The sequence below is a fragment of the Marmota monax genome, unplaced genomic scaffold (assembly GCF_021218885.2).
Source record: "Marmota monax isolate L192 unplaced genomic scaffold, Marmota_monax_Labrador192_F-V1.1 WCK01_AAM20220418_F8-fsc00004, whole genome shotgun sequence".
NCBI lineage: Eukaryota > Metazoa > Chordata > Mammalia > Rodentia > Sciuridae > Marmota > Marmota monax.
The window spans coordinates 9,006,370-9,030,023 of NW_026692881.1; the positions used below are offsets into that span (position 1 = coordinate 9,006,370).

At 33.3% G+C, this 23,654-nt stretch overlaps 1 protein-coding gene across 3 annotated transcripts in view; it reads left to right on the forward strand.

Moving 5' to 3' along the window:
• Btaf1 (B-TFIID TATA-box binding protein associated factor 1) overlaps positions 1-23,654 on the forward strand; it is an 89,653-nt gene that overhangs the window by 47,185 nt on the left and 18,814 nt on the right. For all 3 annotated transcript variants that reach the window (XM_046450015.2, XM_046450016.2, XM_058581080.1), the window contains 11 exons: positions 2,833-2,937; positions 4,838-4,987; positions 5,513-5,655; positions 6,490-6,664; positions 8,097-8,300; positions 14,339-14,765; positions 15,777-15,967; positions 17,761-17,914; positions 18,524-18,633; positions 20,064-20,265; positions 21,495-21,643. In XM_046450015.2, coding sequence (XP_046305971.1) covers positions 2,833-2,937; positions 4,838-4,987; positions 5,513-5,655; positions 6,490-6,664; positions 8,097-8,300; positions 14,339-14,765; positions 15,777-15,967; positions 17,761-17,914; positions 18,524-18,633; positions 20,064-20,265; positions 21,495-21,643 — 2,010 coding nt within the window. The remainder of the gene's footprint in view (positions 1-2,832; positions 2,938-4,837; positions 4,988-5,512; positions 5,656-6,489; positions 6,665-8,096; positions 8,301-14,338; positions 14,766-15,776; positions 15,968-17,760; positions 17,915-18,523; positions 18,634-20,063; positions 20,266-21,494; positions 21,644-23,654) is intronic.

Sequence of the window (23,654 nt, forward strand, 5' to 3'; positions counted from 1 at the left end):
GGATAGTAAAACACTAACATTTGCACTTCAAGAATTCTTTTCTTATAATTTGGTAATCTTATTTATATTCTTGGATATAGCATATTTATATAAATATTTATATATTTATGCAATATTTAAAAGTGATATTAATAATAAAATAATAATAATCTGAGTTATTATTGGCTTGTTTTATCCTAGGAGATGTGCTAAACACTGTATATGAAGTGGCTACTGCTATTTTTATTTTGCATTTGAGAGAACTGATGATCAAAGATTAAGAAACTTTCCCAAACCCATATAAGCTACACAGCTCACAGTGAGCTGCATACTTCAGATTCAGATTCAAGTCTGACATTCATCTTTTTAACCTACATTTTATATAGGGACAAAATGGATTAAGTATTGGTTGAATTGCTTTCCCATTTCTGAATATAAAGTCATCTTACATACAAAGTAAGAAATGAATCTCACTTCTGAATTATTAGTAACTGTTCTGGTTTCAGTTTTTCATGTATCCAGCTATTATTCTCAATAATTCCAGAATAATTAGGTGAGGTCAAACTTGACCCAGCATACTGCTACCTCATTAAGATTGAAGCTTCTGTTCTCTTGAAATCATTCTGATTATCTTTAGTAACTTTTTTGTTTTCCCTGATAAAATTGGAAGACTAAAAAGGAAGATGTCCATATTTTTAAATTTTGCCCATTTTAAGTATACAGGTATACACTTTTCTAAAATGTCTTTAAATAGAACCACAGTTAATAGTTCATGAAATCTTATTTTCATTATATTTCCCTGTGGCATACCATCACATCTGTGAAAATGTTTTAATTCCTGTGTCTTTATTAATGAGTAAGTTAGCATATGGAAGTGTTTTATACTCCCTAAGTGTACTCTTGGGGAGTACAAAATAGAAACTCCTAAGAAATCCAAACTGGTTTCAGTCGGTAATTACTTACAGTGAAGATGTGACTTTTTTTTTTTTTTTTTACTGTGCTATTAGCTTGGTAATCAAACAAAGGAATTTACCCCCCCCCACCCGTTGTCTCTTTAACCAGGAAATGTTGATACGTGCAATGGTGTATCTATGAATGTGTGTGTATCAGTGAACCACTGGTTTGAGAAATGAATAATGTCATGTATCCACAATTACATCAAATTACATCACAGAGAATAGTTTTATTGCCTTAAAAATCTTTTATGTTTTACCCATGTCTCTGTTCTTCTCCCTGGTTCTTTTAAATAATTATAATGTAGAATTGGCTAAAATAACAAATACAAACAAAAATTTATAGCCTGAGAAAATATCTACAGTTCGTGTTACATTTTCCTGGTTATAAATGGTGGTGATAGAAAGGAATCTACAGATGTAGCTTCTGAATCCACAAACAACTTTTTGAATTGCCATCAATGGAGTTGAGGATAGGGGAAGAGTTGGTAAATATAATGGAGAAAATCAGAAATGAAAGGAGATTATGGAGCTGGGCACAGTGACATCCATCTATAATGTAATCCCAGCTGCTTGGGAGCCTGAAGCATTAGGATCACAAGTTCAAGGCTAGCCTTAGCAACTTAGTGAGACCTATCAAAAACAAAACCACGAGAGAGAGAGTATGAAAGACTAATAATACTAAGTTATCTGTATATCACTATTACTGTTTTTCTAGTTGTCTTTAATTCTCTCTGGTGAAAAAATAGAAATTTATTTTCTTCCTACCTTTCCTTCAAAAAGAAGAATTATAGTTTACCAACTTAGTAAATATACTCACCCGGTTGATGATTTTTGTAAGTTGTTTTAAACTTTTCTTAAACCATAATGAGAAGGTGAAGCCCAGGTCCTATATTTGTCATTAGTTTTTCACTGGCTAGAAAATGATAGGTAGCTTTTTAAGTTATGCACATACTATCATTGGAACTTGTGTTTCTGGAATTTCAGTTAAAAGTATCAAATTTCTCTTCGGTTTCTTCCAGACACTGTATTTTTTGTGTTCAGAAAGTTATGATGTGGTTTGGATGATAGGTACTGTGAACTAATTTATTTGATTTTTCTGGTGTTTCTGGTCTTGTTACGAGTTTGTAATTATTTGAATAGCATTGAGAATATGTATAGTTCCTTGTGTTGAGAATTCTGGATACATAATAGGTATTTGGTTACATACTTTTTGGCTACTGGATTTAGGTAGGCTTTTGAAATGTTGAAATCCCTTAGCTTAAGGTTTTTAATCTAGTTTTGAGGAGACATTTGAACCTCTGATATTGGAAACAAAATTATATACCAAAGTATATACATAATGTGTGTTTTTCTAAGAAAAGAGTGGGCCTAATAGCTTTCATCAGATTTTTGAGATGTCCCTTACCTGAAATAGATTAAAAACTTTTTTTTTGGTAGTGAATGCAAAGTACAATTTTCTAAATTGGGTGTTATCTTAAAACTTATTACTTGTATTACTAGTGAGCACATAGAACTTAAACTCTGATCATCTAGCACAGCAGCAATAACCTGTTATTCCAAATTTTCTGAAAATGCAGTGGTGTATGATATAACCAAGGAGAAACTTCTGGTTACTGCTTGGTTCTATATGGAGGATAATTTCACCTTATTTGAGTGTTAATAATTTTTTTTTTTTTAGCTCCCCAGTGATTGTATTCTATGTAATTTCTCCACCTTTGGAATAACAAATATAATATTTGTTTTCTCTCAAGCTTATCAAATTCTATCACCAGCTGAACATTTTTGATAAAGCCATGTGATCTTTTCATGACAATACTTAGCTTATTTGACTTATATTTCAGATAAGCTGACAACAAAGAATTAAACACTATACCTTTGATTCTGTTTTTATTTTCAGAATTCTTCATCTTGGCTTATACCTATACTGCCTGATATGCTTCGACATATTTTTCAGTTCTGTGTTTTAGAAAGCAGCCAGGAAATTCTGGATCTCATTCACAAGGTACAATGAATATATCTTTATCCCTCTTTCTATAAATTTTGTAGATTTTTTTAAAGCTTTTCATAATTTCTGTACTATGGATCTGAGATTTTTAAGAAATTAAAAGTCATCAAGAGACTTGAAAAGTCTAGCAGTCTTTATAATGAGACAGGAAAGTAGGTTTCTTGTGCAATGTAATAGTTAAGTTAGCCATGCTTCTTCACTTTTTTTTCCCCAATTTTAGAGAATAATACAATATGAACTATTTTAGTTTCTCTTAACATGTAAGGCACTGCCTCAAAATACCTTTATACCATTTTTTTAAGTATTGCACAATATAGGTACAAAACTAATATTTATTATTACATTTTCTTACATAACATATAGTAAAAATCTTTAAACCTTTAAGAGAAAAAATATATTTTTGAAAAAGCCGATATTTGTACATTTTTAATTCTACCAGTAAAGGAATACCCTGTACATATTTTTAGAATAGTGGATATCTTTAAGATGGATACTTAAATTTCAGTTTAAAAAAAAAATACAAAATGAAGCTGCTGCTGTCACAGATCACTGTACTAAAAAGATATAAATGCTACACCATGTCATAGAAACAATATATATATATCCTCCGTTATCTTACAAACTTTATGTTAAATCATATAATTAGAAAAGACCAATAAACCCACTTATTAATGCTGATTTTTTTATTTGAAAAAATTAGTCATGTCCTTGCTGTATCTTAAATACTATAAGAAGCCATATCTGAGAGTATACTTTAAAATACATAGTCAGTGTAAAATAACTTTGTGCTTGGTTGGTAAATGAGAATTGATGCATGTTTTATTTCTGTAACCAAGCTTGAATGTGTACTTTAAGCTTAAAAAAAAAAAAAAATCTCAAGGAGGTGAAAAAGTCCCTTTGGGCCTGTGCATTTTAATTTGTACGATACACCTTTTTTTTTTTTTTTTTAAAGTTAGCCATAACAAGCTGGAATTGTGGTTAGAATAGTGCATGTTATTTAAGCTAAAATTCAAGCCATTGACAAAAGATTTCTTATTCTGCTTTCTTATTTTGTGACCTTTAAGGCTTTGTTTTAAGCACTTTCTGAAAGCCTTAATACAGAAAATAAAACAGGGAAGACTGATTTTGCTGTTTATAGTATGCTTATAAGATCCAAGTATTTTTGGGGGGTGATTTTGATAGTATGGAAAGTCTTAATTATAATAGTTTAGACTTGTACTTTTTTTAAATTAGCAAGGTTAGTCATATGTGTTGAAGTCTTAAAAGGAGGAGACATTTGCTATATTTAATAGCATTTGTGGGGGAAAATGGCACTTGTATCTTGAGGATTTGTTTTGAATTGTTAGTCTCTGAGGTAACTAGCTCATTTTAGACTTTTAAAAGTGGAGTTATTTCTGCATGCTGGTTCTAGCCAATTTAATGTTAGGCATCAATAAAGATACTGAGTAAGATCATGAATTGAGACTTACACTGCTTTTAATTCAACTAGGATATTACCACTTTAAAATTTAGCAGTGAATACTTATCCAGAGCTATTATCTGTTAATGTGTTTTCTTGAATATAATATTGCATTTGTATCAATCCCTATGATGCATGAAAAGAATTATAGTGACTTAATGAGACAACTCTTACTTTATGGCTAATTTTATTTTAAAGTTTTCCATAAAATATTGGAGAAGGCTCTGTTTTCCTTTTTTTAAAAAAATCAACTTTCATTACTTCTTGTAGTATATAAACCCATCCAAAAACAGAATTTCAAAATAAGCCTCTGTTGAGTTTTAAAATTAATATGTGTGCCATTTCTACTTTTTAAATTTTTATTCAGTATCCCTAAGAATAAATATTAGGTTTTGTTAGTACTTAACAGGAAAGTTTCATGTTCTTTTTACTTTATAGGTTTGGATGGAACTCTTGAGCAAGGCATCAGTTCAGTATGTGGTAGCAGCTGCTTGCCCATGGATGGGTGCTTGGCTTTGCTTAATGATGCAGCCTTCTCACTTACCTATTGATTTAAATATGTTGCTAGAAGTAAAAGCTAGAGCCAAGGTAAGTGTAGAGAGACACATGTATTTCTATATTCAACTTAATTTTTTTTTTTTTTTTTTTTTTTTGGGAGCCACTGAGGATTGAACACAGGGTCTTATACATGCCAGGCAGGTCCTCTACCCCTGAACAATATCCCCAGTCCTCAATATAGTAACCATGTAGGAAATTCATATTATTTTATTATTAACAGCAAAAATTAATTTAGCATTTGTAAGGAGAAATTGTTTTTTATTAGGACCATGATAAGGTTGAATAGTAATTTTTATCCATTAAAATGTTATGAAGTGGGGCTGGGGATATAGCTCATTTGGCAGAGTGCTTGCTTGCCTTGCATGCACAAGGCCCTGGATTCAATCCCCAGCATCACTAAATAAAATAAAGGAGACTGCATATTTAAAAAAAATAGTAATAATGTTGTGAAGTGTATTTTACTGTGGTTATTTCAATATTTTTGTTGTTGCCAATTAAATTTTTATGTTTAACCTTTATTGTTTTTTGTTTTTGTTTTTTCTTTCTTTTCTGTAGGAAAAAACAGGTGGTAAGGTACGTCAAGGCCAAAATCAAAGTAAAGAAGTACTTCAGGAGTATATTGCAGGTGCAGACACCATCATGGAAGACCCGGCCACAAGGGATTTTGTAGTTATGCGGGCCAGAATGATGGCAGCCAAGTGAGTATACACCAAGTGTTGAATAATTTATAGGTCTGGCCTGACAGATTAGCTCTCATGGGGAGAGAGAAAAAGAGACCCTAACTAGATGAAGACTTAGATTTATGAGCACTATCAGCCATGATTGTCTTTAGTTTAAGAACAAAACCTTCAGCATACAGATCAAGTAGAACAAAAACACATTCAGTTGAAATGTTACCATAGTCAAAGACTTATATAGTGTGCCCATAGCTGAATTATGGCTAGACTGCTTAACCAAAAAGAAACTTTCTAAACCCCAAATATCAAAAGTAATTAACATGGGATTTGATTTCCACAAAGGCTTTCCTGGGAACCTGCACTTTTCTTCCCAGGAAAATCCTATATATAGTCACAGATGTCAACCCTGGGTGTGTCACTTTTCTTCTCTGATTTGAGAGGTGAGCAGCGTCTGCAGCCTGCCTTAGGAATGTATAAGGCTTTGCTTGTGCCTTACTTTCATGTATCCTAAAATTTTTTCTCAGCAGGGTGAGTCAAGAACCCACCTGGGCTAAGTTGAGGTCCCACTGTCCCCTTAGAGGGAGTCCCTCAGACCCGTGTCCCAGGACAGCCTCCGAAGTCATTTAAATGAAAGATTCCTCTCATGTATCTGTTAATCCTTCCTCTATCACACTTGTTACAGCCTATGAAAAACTTAGAGCAAGTAAATATTTTTTTTTTCCATTTTAAAAATAGAATTTATATCTATTTATAATGATAAGATAGGAGTGAAATCTACTGGAAAATATATGGCTTCATTGGGAGAAATTTTATTTCAGGTAATTTCTATAGTAACTTCTTTTTTCTCCCTTTTAGATTGTTAGGAGCACTTTGTTGCTGTATTTGTGATCCCGGTGTAAATATGGTAACTCAAGAAATTAAACCAGCTGAATCCCTTGGCCAGTTACTACTCTTCCATCTCAACTCCAAATCTGCCTTACAAAGAATTAGTGTTGCTTTGGTAATCTGTGAATGGGCTGCTTTACAAAAGGTAAGATTTTTTCCTGAAAATAATAAAGACAAATTATGTGAACTAATTTCCATTAGCTGTTAGGATAATTTATATTTTACAATATGAAAGTGAAATTTTTCTCTAATAGGATCCAGCAATCATAGAAAAAGTATTCCAAACTATATTGAACATTATTTGATTCTCATTTACCTTTAACCATAACATTTTTCTTAACATTTCTACCCATACCTGAGACTAATAGGCATGCCCATAATTAATATTTGTTTTTGACCCCGCAGTCTATTAAGAAAGGTCCCTATCAAAAACATGGGTATATATGGAAGCAGTCCAGAAACTGGGTTGTATGTATGCAGTTGGTCATTCATTCTTGTATATATCTCATAGTACTAAAACTACAAAAAGCTGCTTTGTGTTTTAGAGCTCTATTTGAATGGGTAGTAGCAAGGGCAGAATTTTAGTCAGAGGAGAAATCTCTCCATATTTAAACCCAGATCTTCATGTATCAAACAAATCATTCTCTTTTAGCCCCTTTAACCTTTAACTTATCATAAGATGTATGATTTTATGTAAGACTTGTTTCTGGAAATTTAACTGTCTGCACTTGCTGTGAGAGTTGCTTGTTACTGCCTCTTAGCAGTGTGTCAAAACTGTGTCTAAAAGTAATTGAGCCATGCTCTATTGCAACTGAGACCCCTGCTTTGCCTCTGGAAAGAAGCAAGGCTCATCTGTTTTTAGGCAGGACTCGGTGTGCTGGAGAGGCAGTGATGCTGTGTTTTTGTGCCTCTCAGACTCAGCAGCAAGTGTTGACAGTTCGGTTTCTGGACCCTCACAGAGCTTCTCTGGATTTACTCTGTGAAGCCCAGGCTGATCACCCAGATCCCACAGAACCCCTCATGGCTCACCACTGAGGCTATTCCCCCTCTGGTTGGGGCAGGCAACAACCAGAGAGAGTGGGAAGGGTTAGTTAAATTTGGGGGCAGGTAAGTAGCTTTTAAATTATATATCCATTTTTACAGTATGGCATGTAAAGCTGTGGTCTAAACTGTTAAGAAGTCTAATAATGACTTTAAGTAATATTTTTAGTTAGTGCATGCCAAATGTTTTCTTGACTTATTTTTAAGAAATTTTTATAGTAATGTACTTTTAAATCTGTGCTATATTTATGTAAACATCAAATAAATTCAGTACAGTAAGAGTAATTAAGTAAAATAAATTTTGAAGAATTATAATAATTCCACATGCATGTTCTGTAGTCATTCATATTAAAATTTTAGAGCAGTTTGGGTATAATACCTTTCTCTGTGCAATTAATTATTGTTCTGAGAGAAAACAACAGATTAAAAAATCAGTAGAAATTTAGAATTTGGTAGCTTTTAAGTGAAGATTTATATAACTATAAAATTATGTTTATATATTTGCCCTGAATATTTGTTGTCTATTATATTTTTAGGAATGTAAAGCTGTTACCCTAGCTGTGCAACCACGTTTACTTGATATCCTTTCAGAACATTTATATTATGATGAAATTGCTGTTCCATTCACACGAATGCAGAATGAATGTAAACAGCTTATATCATCATTAGCTGATGCACATATTGAAGTTGGTAATAGAGTAAACAACAACGTTTTAACTATAGATCAAGCTAATGACCTGGTGAGTAAAGAAGTAACTCTCTTCATTTTAGAGCATGAAATAAAGATTAGAAATTTGTCATAGCATGTTTGTCACAAAACCACATATTTTGTTGTATCTGTCTGTGGCCTGGTAGCCTCTCATCTCAACTCTAGTTTATTTCATGTGTTGACTTTTCTTGGAGAATGGGGAAAAACTTTCTTTTTTTTAAACTGTATTTTTTCCCTTCTTTTTCTGTGTTTTTTTTTTTTTTGTTGTTGTTGTTATTATTGTTTGTATTTGGGTTTTTTTGTTATTGTTGTTTTGTTTTGTTGGTAGTACAGGGCCTCATGCATGTCGGCAAGCACTTTACCTCTGGGCTACATCGCCATCCCTTTAAACTCAAATTCTGACAAACCAATGTACCTTTATTCAAAAAAGTTGTTACATTTTGTTGTTTCCTAGTCTTGCTTGTGAAGGGAAAAATATAGGAAAAACTTTAACAAATCCCTAAATATTTCTTCTCCCTGCTCCCAACATTAAATGAAAATGGAAATTCAAACATACTTTAAAAAGTAAAGAATTCATACAACAAACATTATATACTCAGCAATTAGATTGTGCCGTTGACATTTGACAAATACATATTTGAATTATCACGTATATATTCAAATATCTACCCTTCTTTCCAAACCACCAATCCATCTTATTTTTTAATGTATTTCTAAGTAAATTTCAGATATTTGTACACTTTAGTGTGTAAGTGCTCAGTCTTAGGTGAACATTAGATGAATTTTCACAGATACATATGACTATAAAATCCAAACCTTGTCAAGATAGAAATTCCCATCACTACTTTGTAGTCAGTCCCTTCTTCTCCTTGTCCCTAAGTAACCATTCTTTACCTCATGGTAAATTAATTTTGCTTGTTCTACAATATCATATAAATGTAATTATACAGTGTGCTCTGAAGGGTTATTTGTTTCGTTTTGTTTGGTGTACTAAGGATTGAACCTAGAGGTGTTCTACCACTAAACTATATCCCCAACATGTTTTAATTTTTTTTTGAGACAGGGTCTCATTAACTTGCCTAGGCTGGCTTGAACTTGGTATCCTCCAAGTTATCCATGTTGTGTGTATTAGTAATTCATTTGTTTTATTACTGCATTTTATGGCATCGTATGAATATTTCAAAACTAGTTTAAGCGATTCTCCTGTTGATAGACATGGGCTATCGCCAGTTTGAGGCTATTGTGAGCAAAGCTTCTGTAAGCTTTTTTAATACACATTTTTTTGGTAGACATGTATTTTCATTTTTCTTTGGTAAATATATGTGAGTGGAATTGCTGAATCTTAAGATAGTTGCCTTTATTTTTTTGGAAAACTACATAGAGGATAGGGGTATGGCTGAGTGATAAAGCTAGGTAATACCCACCACTGCAAAAACCTAAAATTAAATTTAAAAAACTCAGACTTCCCAAAGTGGTTGTATCATTTTACCTCCTAACTAACAAGGTGTGAGAGTTTTGGGTGCTCTACATCATTAATAACATTTAGTATAATGAGCCCCTTTAACTTTAGCCATTCTGTGGTTGTGTGATGATGTCATTGTGGTTTTGAGTTTCATTTTCTTTGTGACAAATTATATCTTTATTGGCCATTTCTGTATCTTCCTTTCTGAAATGTCTTCAGATCTTTTGTCTACTTTTAGTTGTTTCTTATTGAATCATAGGAGTTCTTTATAATCCTGGATACCAATTCCTTGTCAGATAGATTTAATCTGAATAAATTTATCAGTTGTTTCCTTGATTATGATTTGTGATCTAAAGAACCTTTTCCTATCTCCAAATAGTGAAGGAATTTGCATACATTTTCTTCTAAAGCTTCATAGTGTTAGCTTTCATGTTTAGATTTGTCTTCCATCATCATCATCATTATTTGTACAAGGGATTAAACCCAGGGGCACTTAATCACTGAGCTATATCCCCAGCCCTTTTAAAATATTTTATTCAGAGACAAGGCTGAGGCTGGCTTTGAACTTGCAATCCTCTTGCCTTAGCTTCCCCAGCCATTGAGATTACCAGTGTGCACAACCACGTTCGGTTCTTCTGCCAGTTTTTAGTAGTGCTGTGGATCAAACCAAGAGCCTCATATGTGCTAGCCAAACACTTTGTACCACTAAGCTACATCCCTAGTGATCTATCTTGAATTAATGTTTGTGTATAGTATGAAGTCAAGGTTGTTTTTCTACATATATCTAGTTTTCCTAGCATCATTATTAGGAGATTTTTTTCTGTTGGATTGCTTTGGCATCTTTGTAAAAAATCAACTGAAGAATGTATGTGGATCTGTTATCTGAATCTTTGTGCCCAATATGTTTGTATCTTCCTGACCAACACCAGTGTCTGATAACTACAGCTTTGTACTTAGTTCAGTCTGTGAGTTCAGTTAGTATAAATTAGTTATTCCTGGGTTATAGAATTGAGAAATTGAGCTACTTGTTTGTGTTTGGCCTCATGAAATAATGTTTCTTTCTTTCTTTCTTTTTTTTTTTTTTTAAGAGAGAGAATCTTTTTTGTAGATGGACACAACACAATCCCTTTATTTTTATGTGGTGCTGAGAATCGAACCCAGGTCCCGCCCGTGCTAAGCGAGCACTCTACCACTGAGCCACAATCCCAGTCCAAATGTTCATTTCTTAATCCCCTTTCTGACTGAAAAATACTGTAGTTGAATTTTTTTTTTCTCACTTATGAGAGAAAGCTAAACTTGTTATTTCTGTACCCAAGTTGTTCTTTGGTAAAGTTTTCTAAATGTCTAGAGTTAAAATTCCTCAAAGTTTCTTTATAATTACATTTCCTTCCTACTATTTCTGTAAACTTATTGAAGTTTCAAATATCCTCCTTCTTCAAGAAGGACCCCTTATTTCCCAGTGAAATTACTATTCAATTTCATCATTCTAGTGGTTTCATCTTGGGGCAGGAAATAGCATAAATATCAGAATCTCTAGAAGAAAGTATTTAGGGATGGGTAATTTTAAAAGGTAAAAGTAAGAGCCACTATCTTTTATATCTTTTATTGGATCCCTGTTTTCCTCTTAAATGCCAGATAGGGGCATTTACCTGATATAGGCATTTCTGTCTTTTCCTCTCTAACCAGTCTCTTAATTTAGTTCTTATCCATATTATCTTTTCTCAATCATGTGCAATATTGTCTACTCTTAATCTTATGTTCTTTTGTTAAGCACTTTTATTTGGATTATTATCTCATTGCCACTTCAGAGTAACCAAAAGTGGGATTTTTCTTTCAGAAAGTCTCATGTTTATCATTTCTCTGTTTGCATTTTCAAAGTCTAAAGGCCTTGACATTTAGGTCTGATTCTACCTCCAGGCAGTTTCTGGTCCATTTCATCCTTCATGCTTTGCTAAACTAGTATTAATCCTTTTGTGCCACTCTGTATCCCTTTCTTCCTTAAAAATGGTTTCCTTTCCCTTGCTTTTTAGTCTCGCTCCCGCCTACTCTCATTACCTTCTCTAGATACCCCATCTCTTTTCTCATTACTTTTCAAACTTCTGCCAAACCTGGTTAGCTTTCTTTTGCAGAAATAACATCACACACAGTGTTTTCTGTGCCTCACTCAGTCTCACTTCTATGCCTGAGTTCCTGGTCCTTTGCCAGAAGTTCTCTGCCTCAACACTGTACACTCACCTAGAGTTCTTTTCTTGATACTTCTCCATTTGCACCTATATTCAAGCAATGATAAACTTTCTTCAGTTCCTTAGACAGTATCCTGCCTTCCACCTCTTACCTCACTTCATCCGTTTACAAAGATGTATATAACTCCTGACTTAACCATTCTTTAAGCCAATCCAAAAAGCTAGGTGTGGTGCAATACACTTATAGTCGCAGCTACAAGGCAGTGGGTGGGTGCTGAGGTGGGAGGAATCCTCAAGCCTTGGAGTTCAGGCAAGCTTGGAAAACAGAAACATCCCACCTAAAAATAAAATAATTAATAACTAATTTTTAAAAAGGAAAGACTTGGAAAAGTGTTAACTGCCTCTGGCAAGTCTTTCCTAAGCTCCTCTGCTAAGAAAGTTTTTTTGTTTGTTTTAATTTTCTTTTGGTAATTGTAGATGGACAGACTGCCTTTATTTTATTTGTTTATTTTTATGTGGTGCTAAGGATTGAACCCAGTGCCTTACACATTCTAGGCAAGCGCTCTGCCACTGCTAAGAAGTTTTAAGTGACTCTCTGAACTTTCATAGCAACCTGCCCTTGCCTCAGTGATATGTTATGTTGTCTTAATTCTTTATTTATATTTCCCATCTCTGCATTTTTAGGGTATGTTAAGACTGTGTCTTATTCATCTTTTAGCACCTGATAGTAAATATTGTTTAAATGATTGAATTAATTGCGGGTGATTAGCTTTTCCTTGATTGCCTACAATCATTGGATGTTGTGAAAAATAAGCATAGTGTACTTTGGACAATATTTGAAAATTTTTAGCAGTGTATCCTGTTTCAGATAATTCTTGCGCAGAACTTAAAACAAACAATGGAGTAGAAAGTATGAGCTAGGAATGGTATGTGGTGTGTGTGTGTGTGTGTGTGTGTGTGTGTAAGTGTGGTGAGCAGATTGACAGTGAAACTGATATAGTTTACTTAGTCTTAAGCATTTTATAGTGATAAAACAAGATCTTATTTGTGTGCCTATTTTGTTTTTTATAATAAATAGCATTATTGATATTGTCCACAATGAAATTAATAATTTCTAAGTATTAAAAATTAGATTTGCTGGGCATAGTGTTGCACACTGTAATCCCAATGACTCAGGAGGTTGGAGAACAAAAAGGGCTCTCCATTAAAAAGAAAATAGATTTAAAATTTTCCAATGTTATATAGGCTTTTCTTGTCAATAAGGATCTATCCCTGCAAGCTTTTAATAATTGCTATAACCTATCTATCAAGAGTTTTTGTTATATGCGCCCATCACACAATCTCTATGTATGTGAATGTTCACAGCAACATCATTCATAATAGCCAAAAAGTAGGAAAAACCCATCAGTAATCAATTGATGATTGAATATAGTATATAAGTAAAAATTATCATATGAAGTATTATTTGATCAAAAAAGGAAATATTGATACAATGCTAAAACATTTGTGAACCTTGAAGGCATAATACTAAATGAATGAAATAAGTCACAAATGACTACATATTTTATGAATCCATTTATATAAAATTTACAAAATAGACAACTTTGGAAAGACAAATCAGATAAGAAGGTTCCATAGGGCTGGGGAAAAATGAGGAGTGTTTGCTAGTGAGTATGAGTATTCTTTATGAACTTATGAAAATATGTTCTAAAATTTTGATTCATAACTATGAGTATACTAAAAATGAGTGAATTAAATGCTTCAGATGGGTTACTTTTATGGCATAAGAACTATATCTCAGTAAAGTTGTTTTAAAAAAATGGACTGAACAGTCGTTAATGAGGTTTGTAAAGTTGTCTGGAACAGCAGTCAACTTTATCTAGGTAATTAAACAAATAATGGCTGTTGGATTTTTCTCCCCTCTCTCTTTTGTTGCCTGAACATTTCAAAGAAAGAATGAAAATAATTCAATTAGCATTACTTAACCACTTTGTAAACAGCTACCCTAAACATTTTTTAGTTAGAATATTTTTCCCAAGAAGTTTTTAAATTTTGATATTAACAGTTTATATTTACATATATCTGTATTTGCATATTGCTTTCTCATTATGTCACCAAAGCACACTATAAGTGTTGAATGTAATTTTCCCCTCAAACAGATTAGATATATTTAAAGGATAAGAAATTTTATTCATCTCAAAAGAATGTGTCTTTCTTCAGGAATATAATGTTAATGTTAAGTTAGCTAAGTAAACTTTAGTTGGGAGGTTTTAGGTATTTGTTAGTTTACTGAGTACTAAAAAACAATATTAGATAATAAGGAACTTTTGTGAAACAGAAAACTTGCTGTCTGCTGTTTAGGAGTTTATAGTCTATTTGGGGTTGATGTAATTAATGAGTTTTTATTTCTTTTTTTTTTATTAGGTCACTACTGTTTTTAATGAAGTCACATCAACTTTCGATTTAAATTCTCAAGTATTACAGCAATTAGATAGTAAACGACAGCAGGTCCAAATGACAGTTACAGAGACAAACCAAGAGTGGCAAGTGTTGCAGTTGAGAGTGCATACTTTTGCTGCATGTGCAGTTGTGAGCTTGCAGCAGCTTCCGGAGAAATTAAATCCTATCATAAAACCACTAATGGAGACGATTAAAAAAGAAGAGAATACACTAGTGCAAAACTATGCAGCTCAGTGCATAGCTAAACTTCTTCAGCAGTGCACAACAAGGACACCCTGTCCCAATTCAAAGATTATTAAAAATCTCTGTAGCTCACTTTGTGTGGACCCATATCTAACTCCTTGTGTAACATGTCCAGTACCAACACAAAGTGGCCAGGAAAATTCTAAAGGTATATATCTAAACCTTTATATGGGGTAGAGAAGGAATTAACTATTTAAATTTGTTTTCATTTACTTATATCTATCATTCATGTTAGAGCCATTTTCTCCATATTCCATTCTGAGAAAACAGTTTGGTTACAACAAAATTCCTTGTTACTTCAATTAGCTAATCAATTACAACCCTCTTAAATAAGCCAGTCATAAGAGACCTGATATCTGATATAAGGTGACTGAAGTCCATTGAGACAGGTATTCACCCTTACCTTCATCTTGAAAACCATCATTGTATGACTTAATAGACTAGAAAACAGTTGTATCAAATGTTGATGAAAGTTCTTCCTATTGTATATTGTTTTCTAAATTTAGTCTTTCATGAGATTGAACTCTGTTTAGTAAATAATGCTTAACCAGTTTTTCTATTTTCTTTTGGAGAATTCATGTGGAAAATAACTACTTTTAGTAGTCTGGTATCAAAGACCAGTGTTTCTTCACATTTCTCATCCTATATGACTTATATTTTTTATTAATAAGATTTTAGGAAAACAAAACAAATTATTGAAAATGTAATAGATTTGCTACTTTGGTGCTATCAAAAAGCGATCTGAAAGAAGAATATGAACATTTGGAATATTAACATAAAAATACAAGAGGGTTATCATCTTTTCCCTCTCCTTTATTATATGAGGCAGGAATATTCTGCAGTGGTCAAGTTTTCCTGAATTCATGGGGACATGAACATTATTTTAGAGGAAACTTGCTTGAGTTATTTTTAATGTTTCTTTTTGTGCCTAGGCACAACCATTCTTGCATGTGATATTTCTCATTGTTCACATGATTCTACAACTTTGTGTTATAAAACCTATGCAAGTAGATATTTTTGTTGCCATTTCATTGTCTAAAAAAAAAAACATGTCATTAGCTTATAAACATTGAGGCCTTAAAGGGCTGTGTCTCATTTGGAGCAGAGAACTTTTGGTTACCTATATTATGATTAAAAGGCTAATTTTTTTCCTTATTAGGACCCAACTCAGAAAAAGATGGAATGCACCATACTGTAACCAAGCACAGAGGTATAATTACACTCTATAGGCATCAGAAAGCTGCTTTTGCTATCACAAGTAGGCGAGGTCCTACCCCGAAAGCAGTAAAAGCTCAAATAGCAGATCTTCCTGCCGGAAGTAGTGGGAGTATCCTTGTCGAACTTGATGAGGTAAGTAGATTTTTTTTCTTTTGAATGTTTTGATTTTAAAACAGATATCTAGCTTATACATTGAGAACTAAGTTGTCATGTCAGGTTCCAGAACTGTATTTTTGTACTTATAAATGAAAGGACTAGTATTAATAGCTTTTTGGAGTACTCTAGCAACATGGTCCAGGAAAATAAGCTATTTAAATTTCTCATGTGTCTTATAATTTTTACCAGCCTAACTTTACCTTCCTAGGCAAGAAACCCTCTTGATGGTGGGTACATAAGCTATTTATAAATATATAAACGAATTCACTCCCATAGTATTGACTACAAAGAAGATATTAAACAAGAGTAAAAAATAACTTCTCAGTCTTATTGATATCCAGAATTTCTTTTGATATTCAGACAGTAGTTTTACAAATGTGAGATCATCACTGCCCACCTGACTTTTGGTTAACTTAGAATTTATTAAATGTGTGATATGAGAATAGGGATCTAAACAGTATGCAAACAACCAGTTATCCCACTTTTGAAACCTTTCTTCCTTGATTTATAATGGGCCCTTTGTTATATATCATGCTTTTCATTTGCGAGGACTTATTCTGACTTTCCATTCTGTACTGTTGGTCTCTCTGTTATTTATTACTAACTTCTTTAAAGACAAATAATAACTAATGATAAGTGTTTTGTTTAGAAAATTTGATTCACATTATTAACAATGAAATGAATCTAAACAGTTTTGATCGCAATATGGGGGAACTTACCTGGGTTCAGCAGTAAACTATTGATGCTAAAAGACAGGCGTTTGTAAAATATAAGCCTATTTTTAATTTGTTTTAAAAATCATCATCTTAAGTTATTGTCTATATATCTTGTCGAATACTCTATGAATGTTGTCAGGCATAGTGGTGTACATTGTAATCCTAGCAACTTGGGAGGCTGAGGCAGGAGGATTACAAGTTCATGGCCAACCTCAACAACTTATCAAGGCCCTAAAGAACTTAGTAAGACCTTGTCTCAAAATAAAAAAGGGCTGAGGATGTAGCTCAGTCAGTACCCCTGTGTTAAATCTTTGATTCAAAAAAAAAAACATAAACAAAATTGTGTGAAGTCTTTTTCATTGGTTATATCTCACCATAATAGTTTCCATCAAAATTTTACTGTGATTTTGGTATTTATTCCTCCGTGGGTTACAAAGCTCTTCTAATACTTTATAGCTTTTTTTCTTTTTTTGCAGTGCTGGGGATCAAATGAAGGGCCTTGCACATGCTTGGCAAGTGCTCTACCACTATCCCAAACCCTTCCTTCATCTTAAAGTAATTAAAAAATATGTATATATATTTCTTTTGTGGGGGAGATGGTCTTATATGGACTGTAATTATTGTTGAATATGATATTATCAATCTTGCAGTTAGCTGAACATGTCTTATTATGTCCTTTACATGAATATAAATAAGGATATATCATTTCATCTTTCTTCTAACTGCTAAATTTCTTTGGGATAGGGAAAAGAAGAAGATAAAACAAAGAAAAAAAAATGTCACTTAGGACTATCTCTAAAAGCAGCACATATCCTTTAATTCCTTATCCCTGACCCTACAAAAGTATTTTAGTTTGGATACACAAATCTAGTTAGGAGGTTTAGTCCTATGTATTTTAATTATTGGAAAATGTTTATGGTTGTCATAATTGTGTCTAATAATTGCTTCATTAGTTAATGAAGCACTGTAAATTCTTTAAATTCTCTTGATAAAATTTTAAATTTATTATGCTTTTTTCCTGAAATTATGTTTTCAACTAATATTTAATTTTAGGCCCAAAAGCCTTACCTGGTACAACGGAGGGGAGCTGAATTTGCCTTGACAACTATAGTGAAGCATTTTGGTGGTGAAATGGCAGTGAAATTGCCACATCTCTGGGATGCTATGGTTGGCCCACTGAGGAATATAATTGATCTAAATAATTTTGGTATGCATATGTATTTTATGAGTTCCATTTTTAATACATTTCAGTGTCTATCAATTAAATATATCTTTGTAAAATAAAAATACCTATTTCTGTTTATCCCAGACAACTGTAAATTTTAAAAATTGGAAATTTGTTAAAAAACATCGTAATTTATTTTAGCCAGGTGCAGTGGCACATGCCTGTAATCCTAGTACCTCAGGAGGCTGAGACAGGAGGATCATGAGTTCAAAGCCAGCCTCAGCAAAAGTGAGGCGCTAAGCAACTCAGTGAGACCCTTTCTCTAAATAAAATAGAAAATAGGGCTGGAAATATAGCTCAGTGGTTTAGTACCCCTGAGTTCAATCCCCAGTACCCCCCCCAAAAAAAAAAAATTTTTTTTTTCTCTTCTGTTTCTAAAAATAGATCTAAATAGATCATTATTATTAACTTCTTTTTTTGCTCTGAGTGCAGAACCCCAGCACTTAAATTAAGGTCATGGCATTTTAACATGAAACGTAAAATTGACTACTAGCTGAGAGGTGCTAAAAATTGTGTGTGTGTGTGGGGGAAGGTTGAGATTTTGAAAAATTAACTTGCAAAGTGATATAGACTTTTAATATATTTGAATAGATGGAAAATCCCTCCTGGAAAGGGGAGATGGACCTGCTCAAGAATTGGTGAATTCTCTGCAAGTTTTTGAAACATCAGCAGCTTCAATGGATTCCGAGCTTCATCCCTTGGTAACTTAACTAATGCAGATGTAAAATTTCTTCACATTGAACAAATGATCTTACTAAAACATCTTAAGACTTGAAAAATGCAACTTCATGTCATCCCCAGTAATTGCAGTTTTTTTTTTTTTAAATACAGTATTATTATATTTCTTCTTTGCTGACAGCACAGCTCTTGTGGGCTTTGTGAGCTGGGATACATGAATGGTAGAAATCTCAATCTGGAAGCTTAGAATATAGGGCATTACAGAAAGGGCTGTAGTGCCGCAGAAACCAGATATAAACGGGAAGGAAAGTCAGTATCGCTGCTCAAACCATCCCAATAATATACCTCCAAGAGAGGAAAAACGCAGGTAATAAAGCTTGTTCCCAAGATAAATATAAAGGTAGAAGGAAATCACCTAAACCACAGCTGGTCAGTGTCAAAGATAGAACACTGGTTTGTGACTTTACTGTTATATTTCTTACAAAAGAATTGGAACAGGAGGAGGAGGAGGAAAATTAGTTATGTGTTTTTTCTATAGAAGAGAGTGTTATTCTTTGCATATACCTACATTAGGAAGGTCTTTGCAATTGTACCATTGTGAAGGACATTAGCTCCAGTTCTCTATTGTTAGCTAACACAAAGATTCATAAAAGTGAATCTAAGAGGGAGTAGAGAAGAATGAAGATTTTTGTTCATGTAGTATAAAGTATGTTCTTTTACTTGATAAAATTTTGTTAATAAAGTGGGTACAGTGGTGTGTACCTGTAGTCTCAACTTCTCAGAAGGCTGAGGCAGAAGGATCACTTGAGTTGTCGTAAAAAATTTATCATTAGTAAAGAAAGACAGAATCCATCTGTATGCTCTTACCCTCATGATTAGCAAACATTCATTCAGCTGATCTATAAGGCTGTTGTAACTGTTGAGCAGGTTCTTGACTGTCATCATTAATCTTAGTGTTCCCTGCAGCAAGCATTTAATAATAGGATGTTATTGTTATCACAATTATAACGCGATAATTTCTACCAGAGTATGGTACCTAGAACAAAATTAGGAATACTGAACCCAGTGAATAAAAAGTACATTCTTAAACCTCAATCACCAAATTTGAAGGAGGCTGATGATGTGTGGTATCATATTCCCAGTCTTAATAACAGAATGTTGAAAGTGCCTTTTGATGTGTCTCTTGTTGAGTTTGAAAGAATTGTGTGTGCCTTTCTTATGGTGAGTAATTCTGTACCTTTTCTTAAACGGTTATGATATCTTAGAATGAGTTTAGATTAACTTTCCATTATTGTCTTGACAGTAATGTTTTGAGGTATTTGGAGATATTTTTGGATTTAGAGTTAACTAGAAATATTGAGAACATCTTTGATTATGGGCTATTATAGTTAACATTTTAAATGATTGAGACCTTAATGAGTATTCTGATTGCCTTTAACTTTTTTATTTTTAGTTGGTACAGCATTTGTCTCATCTTTATATGTGCCTTCAATACCCGAGCACTGCAGTGAGGCACATGGCTGCTCGTTGTGTAGGTGTCATGAGCAAAATAGCTACCATGGAAACAATGAACATCTTTTTGGAAAAGGTACTTCCATGGCTGGGAGCAATTGATGACAATGTCAAACAAGAGGGTGCAATTGAAGCACTTGCCTGTATCCTTTTTTAATTTTGACAAACCCCTTAGACACTTTATTTAGTTTTCTTAAGGATGACCAAAATAAAATTGACTTATTAAAATATGCATATAAATAACCTACTTTGTTCAAAAAAGAAAATTTTAAAATTTTATTTCATTACAAATATTTTATATTTTATTAAAATTTTCACATGGAAAGTTTAAGAATTACTATTGGCCAGGTGCAGTGGCACATACCCGTAATCCCACCAGCTCAGAAGTCTGAAGCAGGCGGATTGCAAGTTTGAAGCCAGCCCCAGCAACTTAGCAAAGTCCTAAGCAATTCCTCGATACCCTATCTCAAAATAAAATATCAAAAAGGACTGGGGGGCTGGGGATATAGCTCAGTTGGTAGAGTGCTTGCCTATAATGCACAAGGCTCTGGGTTCAATCCCCAGCACCAAAAAAAAAAAGGACTGCGGGTGTGACTCAGTGGTTAAGCGCTCCTGGGTTCAATTCGTGGTACAAAGAAAAAAAAAAGATTCACTATTAATTTTAAAATGATTTTGCTATTTTATGTACTTTTAAACTATGTATCTAATAACTGATTTGTTTATTTGGTTTATAATTAATGTTTTTTCAAGTAGTACCTGTGGTATAAACGTAAAATATTTCCAAACTTTCTTTGTTTCTTAGTTGGAAAATGACCAAAAAAATACTAGATAATTAGAACTAGGTAGGCAAGCCCATTGTAAAGGAGAAGGCAGCTATTTTTTAACTTGAAGTATCGGAAAAATGGTTCTGGAGCAAGAAAGATGGATGAAGATCAGATCAGTAGAAACTGGTTCAAAATGCAGAAGATTATAGGAGCCTGCACTCACAAGGTCCACTGTATCTAGTTGGTGATTGTCAAGATCCTGTAGGGAAATTTAGAATTAATCTCTGACATGCTGCATTGTGTTCTCTTAACTTAAAATGTGGCTAACTTTTTTTTTGACATTCAAATTTCTATTTTTAAAAATCCTTTTACTAAAATGTCCTCCAGTCTTCTTTAGGCAAAAAAACATAATTTTATGTTTTCAATCATGAAAAAAATATATAATGGTTTCAGAAGTACAGTATGAAAATGATATTATAATTGCATCATAGTTCTTGCAGGATAGTCTATCATCTCAGTGCAGATGAGAAAATAAGGAAGTGTTTCAGAACAATATAGTCATTGTTATTGAAAACATCTTTTCAAAATTTCCTTAATCACTTATTCAGGTGTAATGGAACAACTAGATGTTGGTATTGTTCCATATATTGTTCTTTTAGTTGTTCCTGTGTTGGGAAGAATGAGTGATCAGACAGACAGTGTAAGATTCATGGCTACGCAATGTTTTGCAACATTAATTAGACTCATGCCACTTGAGGTAAGTTGACAATACTTGGTTTATGGATTTAATGTTTCTGTAACTTCATAATAATTTTACTCTTCTTTAAAACATGTCAAGTTTTTTCAAAAAGGCATTATTTTGAAAGTGTTACAAGTATTAAGATTTCTAATACTTTGATACTTTTTTAAAAACAGCGTTTTAATTTAAAAAGAAATTAGAGACCGTTTCCTTAAAAAATGATGATTTGTTGCTGCTCTTCTAGAAATAGAATTGTTCCTAAGTTTCTCTGGGCTGAATTTTAGTTGAGAGGTAAATTTGAGAGATAGAAATTAAAACTGTGAAAAGCAAATGAAGTTTCTTAGCAGTATGGAGCAAGAAATTTAAAAGGCTAATTGGAGTACATTCAGGGGACAGAAATAGTGTATGTGGTCTGGCAGTTTCTGGAAAGCAGTCATGGAGAGTCCTTAGAAAGCTAAACTATTGAAAGCAAGTAGCAGTGTCTTAAAGCAGGAAGTAGAAGTGTCTTAAAGCAAGAGATGAGCCTAAATCCCATTACCAAGCTGCTTTTTATTTGATAGGATTTACATAATTCAGGAAATAGGCACATACGTAATCCATACTATAGAATGTATTGGTACTTACTTTTTATAGCTGAATAGAATTCCATGTATGAACATACCATGTTTTGTTTATCCATCAGATGATGGATATTTGGATTGTTACCAGCTTTTGGCTATTGTGAATAATGAGCATGGCACACTTACAAGTCTTCGTATATGTTTGTTCTTATTTCTTTTGAGTAAATATCTAGGAATGAAATTGCTGAGTCACATAGTAAGTTTAACCCTGCTGCCCCTTTGGTACTGGGAATTGAACCCAGAGGTGCTTTACCACTGAGCTACATCCCCAATTTTTTTTTTTTTTTTTTAAATCAGGGTCTTGTTAAATTGCTGAAGCTCGCTTCAAACTTGTGGTCCTTCTACTTCAGCCTCCCAAGTACCTGGGATTACAGGCATGTGCCACAATACCCAGCTTGTTAAACTTTTTTTAAAAAATTAATTAATTATAATTAGGTATGTATGACAGCAGAAGCATTTTGATTCATTGTACACAATTGCAGCACAACTTTACATTTCTATGGTTGTATACGATGTAACAGTCATACATGTACCTAAAGTAATGATGTCCATCTCATTCTACCAACTTGCCCTCATGCCCCCATGCAACCACCATAACCCCCTCCCCTTTGCTGAGTCAAAAGTTCCTCCATTTTTCCCATGCCTCATCCTCCCCATTATGGATCAGCATCCATTTATCAGAGAAAACATTCAACCTTTGTTTTGGGGGATTGGCTTACTTTGCTTAGCATGATATTCTCCATCTCCATCCATTTACCTGCAAATGCTGTAATTTTATTCTCTTTTAATTCTGAGCAATATTCCATTGTGTATATATACCATAGTTTCTTTATCCATTCATCTTTTGAAGGGCATCTAGGTTGCTTCCAATAGTTTAGCTTTCTAAGGACTCTCCATGACTGCTTTCCAAAAACTGCCAGACTACCCCAAAGTGTTACTATACCATTTTATATTCCTACCACGAAAGTATTAATATAAATTGGATAGCTTCTTTGAAAAAATAGTTGGCTTTATTTGATGAAGATATTTATCTCAATGATGTAGCAAATCCATTCTACATAAAAATATATAGAGAGAGAGACTCAACACATGTGCCAAGATACATTTTCCAGAAGACTTATTATAGCATGACTTATAGTAGTTTAAAACCAGAAACTCATATTCATGAACAGTAGATATTTGTGAACTCTTTTTTTTTAAAGAGAGAGAGAATTTTTTAATACTTATTTTTAGTTTTTTCAGTGGACACAACATCTTTATTTTATTTTTATGTGGTGCTGAGGAATGAACCCAGCACCTTGCGCATGCCAGGCAAGCGCGCTATCGCTTGAGCCACATCCCCAGCCCAAGTTGTGAACTCTTAACACTGCAACAAAAACAAACTGCAGACACATAGAATAATATTAGTG